The sequence below is a fragment of the Penaeus japonicus genome, unplaced genomic scaffold (genome assembly GCF_977035675.1).
Source record: "Penaeus japonicus unplaced genomic scaffold, GWHDUDI00000001_assembly GWHDUDI00000025, whole genome shotgun sequence".
NCBI lineage: Eukaryota > Metazoa > Arthropoda > Malacostraca > Decapoda > Penaeidae > Penaeus > Penaeus japonicus.
Window position 1 is genome coordinate 27,042,675 of NW_028234427.1, and position 7,500 is coordinate 27,050,174.

General features: G+C 38.4%; 1 protein-coding gene across 8 annotated transcripts in view; it reads right to left on the reverse strand.

Moving 5' to 3' along the window:
• LOC122248878 (mucolipin-3) overlaps nucleotides 1-7,500 on the reverse strand; it is a 34,838-nt gene that overhangs the window by 14,305 nt on the left and 13,033 nt on the right. For all 8 annotated transcript variants that reach the window (XM_043009232.2, XM_043009229.2, XM_043009233.2 and 5 more), the window contains exons 2-9: nucleotides 5,769-5,991; nucleotides 5,310-5,409; nucleotides 2,802-2,993; nucleotides 2,392-2,545; nucleotides 1,898-2,088; nucleotides 1,059-1,175; nucleotides 738-836; nucleotides 416-565 (exon numbers count right to left, since the gene is read on the reverse strand). In XM_043009232.2, coding sequence (XP_042865166.1) covers nucleotides 416-565; nucleotides 738-836; nucleotides 1,059-1,175; nucleotides 1,898-2,088; nucleotides 2,392-2,545; nucleotides 2,802-2,993; nucleotides 5,310-5,409; nucleotides 5,769-5,991 — 1,226 coding nt within the window. The remainder of the gene's footprint in view (nucleotides 1-415; nucleotides 566-737; nucleotides 837-1,058; nucleotides 1,176-1,897; nucleotides 2,089-2,391; nucleotides 2,546-2,801; nucleotides 2,994-5,309; nucleotides 5,410-5,768; nucleotides 5,992-7,500) is intronic.

Sequence of the window (7,500 nt, forward strand, 5' to 3'; positions counted from 1 at the left end):
TATTAGGTCTCATTTGTAAATATTCTCCAAGTGAATCTTTATTTAGCTTTATATTACACATAACATTATCAATATTTAGTTATGTGCATGCAAACATATGTCCATTTCTTAATGTTCTAAATAGATATTCAAAATATTAGGAAAATTTCTGAAAGTAAAAAGCAGTTTTACAAACTTCAGTGAAATGAAGTTCAGATAATTCCCAAAATCCAAGTTCATTAGATAAGAGTACCACCAAAGTCATGTGTCTAAATAAAAAAAAATAAAAAAATAAATATATACAAGAGATTAAGATTATATCTATATTCTAAAAACTAACTATCACAATAACATATCACCAAAATATTCTTCAAAAAATAAACAAATAAAGATATACAACTGATATAAAAAAAGGCAATATTTGCAAAAAGCTTACCTTGCTCTCCAGTCCGATCTTCAGGAAGGAGCCCATGATGATGAGGATGTCGTTGATGCAGATGAGGATGTACCAGAAGTTGACGAACTCCATCCGCTCCTCCAGGCTCAGCTCTTTGCCAAAGTACCGTTGGAAGAAAACTATTGTGGCCTAAAATGAATGAAAGAATGAATGAATGAATGAATAAGAATAATAAATGCATAAAAAAAATGAATTAAAAAGTATTTCATAAGAATTCACTGCTGGTAATATGAATGAGTAAAATGACTTGTCCCATATCAAAAATATTTTTCTTGCTTTACAGAAAAAGAAAAAAAATCACCTTCTTCAGGATCTGTGCTCTATAAATAGCCCTGATGCACATACATAACGATGTGATACAGATGACAATGCTGGCAACGTTGATCACTGCTCGCCAAACCTGCAGCAAAAACAGCGTTATAATTCAGATGGGTTAAAAATGACAAATAATCAAAAGCATTTTTCATGGGGAAGTCACACAATTACATGTCTTCATACTAAGACCAAAATGTTTTATCTACAAAATTAACTAAAATACAAATAAATAAATAAATAAATAAATCCAACAAACACAATAAAAAATATATATATACTCAACAACTGACACAAATCAAACCCTCACCTTAAGTGTTCTCGACTCTGACGCCAGATTGACAAAACCAGTGCATTCTAGGACCCTTGCACCTACATCCAACTCAACCAGGATCTGCCCGTCATGGTCGTGGTTGTTAAACACCACCTGCAGGGAGATGGGAGGATTATAGCCAACTATTTTTTTTATTATGTCTGTGCATATGTTAGTGTTAGTGTGTGTCTTAGGGTGTGTATCCGTGTCTTTGTGTGTGTGTGTGTGTGTGTGTGTGTGTGTGTGTGTGTGTGTGTGTGTGTGTGTGTGTGTGTGTGTGTGTGTGTGTGTGTGTGTGTGTGTGTGTGTGTGTGTGTCTTAGTGTGTGTGTGTGTGTCTTAGTGTGTGTGTGTGTGTGTGTGTGTCTTAGTGTGTGTGTGTGTGTGTGTGTGTGTGTGTGTGTGTGTGTGTGTGTGTGTGTGTGTGTGTGTGTGTGTGTGTGTGTGTGTGTGTGTGTGTCTTAGTGTGTGTGTGTGTGTGTGTGTCTTAGTGTGTGTGTGTGTGTGTGTCTTAGTGTGTGTGTGTGTGTGTGTCTTAGTGTGTGTGTGTGTGTGTCTTAGTGTGTGTGTGTGTGTGTCTTAGTGTGTGTGTGTGTGTGTGTGTGTGTGTGTGTGTGTGTGTGTGTGTGTGTGTGTGTGTGTGTGTGTGTGTGTGTGTGTGTGTGTGTGTGTGTGTGTGTGTGTGTGTGTGTGTGTGTGTGTGTGTGTGTGTGTGTGTGTGTGTGTATTACAATTACAAAAAACAAAAAGAGACAAAACCAAATACATCAAATTGCTCATCCCAACAGATCACTGCATCACCAGAGTATTCTACAAGCAAAGGCACAATAGACTCGCCTTCCCTGTCAGTCGATAGCACTCTGGGGTGTCAAAGGGCAAATTGACACGTAGCTTGATGGTGCGCAGTTGAAAGGTAAATTCAGTGTTGAGGAGCAGGTCGAAGTTGAAGGTGAAGTTCTTCTTCTCCATGAACGCTTTTGTAGACCAGTCAGTAGCATTGGCCTCGGAGAGAGGGATGTCTATGCATGCTGAGAGAGAGGAAAATAAACCATGGATGAGTTATAGTGTGAATACGATTTTGAATTCCACATCCTTCATTACTGAATTTTGCAGCTTTCCCTAACTTAACACTGTTGAAGTGATTGAGCTTTTCATATATCATACAGTGGCATTTCCTAAGAGAAACTAAAAAAAATAATAATCATGATAAACATATAATAGTCTTTATTGACAAGACAATTTTGAAAACATCGTTATCCTCCTCCTCTCAACCTCCTATCACAAAATAACTTTAAATGATAAATACTGAATTCACAAACAGTACTACTCACATTGGGTAATGTTGTCGTCTAGAATGTAAGTGTTGTTGTCTACAAAGGCTTCACCTTTCTTGTACTGCGACACACAGAGAACTGGAGGGATAATGGATCCATTCTTGTGCTCATAAGTATAGGTTCCAATAGCTGTCTCTTGGATGTGTGCATACTGCAATTTGAAAAGTAATGAAAAGCTTTTAAAAAGAAAGGAGAATTTGCAATTTCTATTTTCTTTTTTTTATTGGCCTCATACATAATCATCTCAAGAATAACACACCCCCATGACTCTCATTTCTATCCAAAAACAAAAAACAAAACACAAAAACAATCTCAAACACAAACACACTTACACATACAATGACTCAAACATACACACACTCACACACCGACTCACACATTCCTCCTTATTCATATTTGACTCTTACCGTCGTCACAGCGTAATCCAAGTACTCAAAGAATGTTGCCTTCTTATAGACTGCCAGAGGGCCATCAGCTGGGGGGTACACCTGGATCTCCCGCGTCGTGTCCCATCCCTTAATGAACAGATGCGAGAAGGAGATCTTGGTGTCCCATAAGTAGTTGACATGGTTGTAGCGCTGCTGGGCGAACAGGCACAACTAGGGGGAGGGGTGGAAATCAATTAGAGTTGTTTTTTTTAGCCTGGCTATTTTCTACGCATACTTTACAAGAACCTTGATCAGGGTAATTTGGACCAGGTTTTGGTAAATCTTTAATTTTGGTTTCTATATTTATTGAAACTGAAAATTCAACTGATTTTTTTACATGTAACTTTTTGAGTAACAGACTGAAAAGTGGGGAACACACTGTGCAAAAAATGGAACAATATGAACCCCAACTCTGAGGTAATTGTGGACCAAGAAGAATAACAAATATTTCCTCAGAAAAATTAGCTAAACCTTCTCAATGAACTCAAACAATAAATTTCAATTGGTAATGACATGCCTATGAACCCTTCAAATAATTCTTCTTGGCTTATTTTCCTCTCCTATCTTAGCCTATTCTATTACGGAAAACCTGAAGTTTGTGTATTCCGTTACCCTTGAAAAATGAACTTGTAGTGGACAGGAAAACATTGTCCCTGAGAACATCAAAATGACAACTATTTTGTTTGCTGTAAACCAAATGGTAATTTTAGTTACTTTTTCATTGTCAACTTGCAACTTTTTGCAAACATTAAGTACACTGCACAGTAATAAGCTGAAGTAATATTTCATTGTATATATAAATAGTAAGTCTTGTTTCAAATGAGTTTTTTCTCTTGTACTTTAGAACTGATCTGACCAATTTATGTGGTACCTGCACACTACTGGCTAGTGATTGGTCATACATTAGCATATCATGATTTTGTTAGTTATTTGTAATTCAATATTCATTCATACTACTACTTCAGTAATATATTTGTAGATAACAAAGATATAATTTTTTATACAAATCCCAAAGATGTTGATTTGCACCAATACTATGCAATGTAAGTACACTAAAAATAAGCTTGCATCAAACACACTATTCAGATTGCATACAAATAAACAAGATGCTTTTTTTCTCATATCAAGTATATAAAAAGAGATCTAGATCTGTAAGTATAATTGAAAGGTATATTCATAACTTATTAACCCATTCACGCCGCGGCTATTCTGGCTCTAAATGGTCAGAATGCCGGGGTTTTTCAACGCATAAGCCTTGGGATTCTTGGCCGCACCATCCGCGAGCAAGCACTGTACACCCGCTCACCCGGTGCATGGCCTTGACCAAATATCTCGTCACTGGCGTCTGACCCAAAAACCACTGAACGTGTTAATAAGTAAACCGGCACGAATGGGTTAACCCATTCACGCCGGGGCCGTTCCGGCTTTGCATGGTCGCAATACCAGGGTTCTCGAACACATAAGCCTAACGTCTCAAGATTCTCAGACCCACAAGCCATGAGCCTGGGCTGCCCGCTAGCTCAACCCAAGCGCTGGGCTTGCCTTCGTATCTCGTCCCAGGCGTCTGACGCAAAAGCCACAAAACTTGTCATCACGTCAACCGGCTCCAATGGGTTAAATGGAAATGGAAGGGTAATATTCAAATTAACATAAAATGGTGCTAAAGCTGAGGCTGTTTTGGGGTAGTGAATAGAATAGCTACAGCAAAACGGCAGGAAGGTCAGAGAATACAAACAAATTGTTATTTTGAATATCACACATGTAATTCACTTACAATGAATTATTCAAAGATTCTCAGTAGTCCATAGTCAATCAATAGTCCATGAATGTGTCTGCCAAGCACTAAGATGGAGAATTAATTCATCAATGAGTTCATGTGTCTGCCAGTTAGCTGGGCAGTCAATCATTCAAGAAGTCCATGCACCAGTATATCAGTCCTTTAGATGGAGAGACTGTCCATCTATCAGTTCAGTAATATTGGTCAACCAATCAATAAAACCAAGTCTATTCTCCTGGCAAGCTCTATATAAATAGATCTAAGCACAACATATTAAACCTACTCGCGACGGGTGATGTGTTATCACGTCATAAGATTTCACTCCAGCTGAATGACATCCTATCATCATCTTATAAGGGCATGAGTATATACATAGTTCTGTATTAATATACTCATTGCAGTTACATTTGTATATACACATTTATCTTAACTTGTCAAAGCAATGTAACAAAATTACAAAAACCACCTCCTATCACCCCATAGAATCAGGCAGGTGAAAAGTGCATGACAGGCACAGCGTGGGAGCACGCCAGAGATCTCTGACCAGAGAGCTGTGAGCTTTTGTTCTCTTCCCAGAGGGAGCAGCATTAGACAAATATCATCCTGCCCCAAATGGATTAAGACCAAATGCTCCCATCAGCCACCTGCTCTAACCTCCATCCACCACCGTTCCAAACTCGCAATCTCGTCCTCCATAAAGGGTTTCTCACCTGTGCTGTGACAACAAAAATCTTGAAAACCTGCAGCATCAACTTCCAGGGAAACCTACGCCGAGCGTGCCACTTTTCCATGGGATTCATGAAGAAGAATCTGTCAAAGATTGCAAGAGTTATTAACTAGGTCACTCACCATTTAGTCAATGAATCGCTCACTTACACACCTATTCATAGACTCATGCATTCAATAGCTTATTCATTAGCCTACCTGCTGCTTCTAACACTGAATAAATCACTCATTTACTCATGGCTTAACTACTTACTCATTTATCTACCCTTTCATGCCTACCCTGTTCCTTTTTCAACATTTTTTGTTGTCTTTTAATGAAAAGAAATGAGGAATGATAAATGAAAGCAAGAAAATTTTTCAAACAATAAATAATAAATAAATATATACATAATAAACTTAGCAAGTAAAAACACACAACCCAGACCCTAGACCAACCCACTCACTTGAGTTTCCTGCGTATTCTGTCGGCTGTGATCGTGTGAGCAAAAACACCCCTTGCTGGATTGGACGTGGAGGAGTCATTGAGGGGGCTGTAATCAGTGCCAGCTCCGAGGCTGCCGAGGGTCGAAGACACCGAGCCATAGCGCGTGCCTCCATTGCTCTCCGCGGCCGATACCTTGATCTCTGGGGGTGGCTGGCTGTAGACCTGGGCCATCCGCTCCAGCTCTGAAGGTTAAGTTTTTTTTTGAGAATGCGCAAACTAGAGAAAAAATACAAGAACTTACTATTCTAATGTGTACAGCAGTTGTCCACAAGTCTTGATTTTTATTAAAATAACCAAATAGATTTTTAGGAGTTTGTATAGGGATTTGTTTTCAAAATCTGAAGAACAAGCATACTATGTTCTTCAATCTGTTATTCAGAAGAAAGTCATACACTATCTTTTAATTCATACCAACAAAAAACTAAGCTTATGTATAAACTATTTGATCAGAGTTGAAACTGTAAAAATATTTTTAGAATCTCCAAACCATCATTAACCCATTGCAGACGGAGATAAATTTGCCAGCCTCCAGGATAGGCTTTATTTTAGAGAGAGACCGCTTGAAGCAATATAATTTGAAGCATCCCACTCTCTTTCAGTCATTCATTGTAAAACTAGAGCGGTTTTTGTGTTTTATTTTTTTGTGTGTTTTATTGAGTTTAGAGACATATATGTGCCATATGACAGGCTCTATCAGTGCTGCAGTTGACTAAAATTGTAGTATATTATCCATATTAGCTCATTATTTTCTTTATACTCAATGTGATAGAAGAATTGCTGTTTTATGGGAGGACAAAAGGCAACTTTATTTTTTCGTATTTTTGTGCTGTCATGAACGAATACGAAACATATAACCACCTACAATAAATATAACAAGAAGAGGTAGGGAAGAGGAATGCAATCTGTGCTTGTGACTGTGAGTGCCACAGTGAAAGGCATCCATATTGGCACAGGAGCACATTTTAGACACTGGGTATGGATTGAGTCACCTTCCTCTTCTCGTTCTGCCTGCACATCCTTCATCGGCGGTAGTTTTGAGCAAGGGTTCATCAACTTAGTGTGTGCCATCGCTCTATAGAGACAGTGCTTACTAGAGACCGTGGATAGGTGCCATTCAAGGCTCTCTCACCTGCTGGTGCTAGGAAAAAGTGGTGCCATCTAGGTTTTGGACGTTAAGCTTGCACGATATTACGGTAATTATAGTAATTAGGACTGCAGTAGCCATCATCACTCATTCCTTTTTCATAGCAAAGTAAAATAGCACAGTGAGCCAAAATCCCCGAACGTCGTGTACGTCATGACGCCCGTCGTCAGGCCAAAGCTCCTACGTCACGTATGTCATGACACCCGTACGCAATGGGTTAAAGGCCTTTTTACAACTCACAACTTTCATAAATGTTTATAAGGGCTTTCAATAGGATCTCACTGAAGTTATCTTAATATACCTTTTAAAAAATCCTTAAGGTATTTTTAAAACTATCAAAGGCATTTCAAGATTCCTTATATTCATCTTAAACCTCCCAAAAAAAAAAAATTGCCAAAAGTACTTTCCAAACACCAAATCAATATAAGTTTATCTCTGAAAGGGAGGCACATTGTCCAACACTGAACTGTGGTAAAGATTCTTGGAACAAAATGGTTAAAACAACTTCAAAACCATAATAATGTGTGCAAGCAATGACTTTCTACCT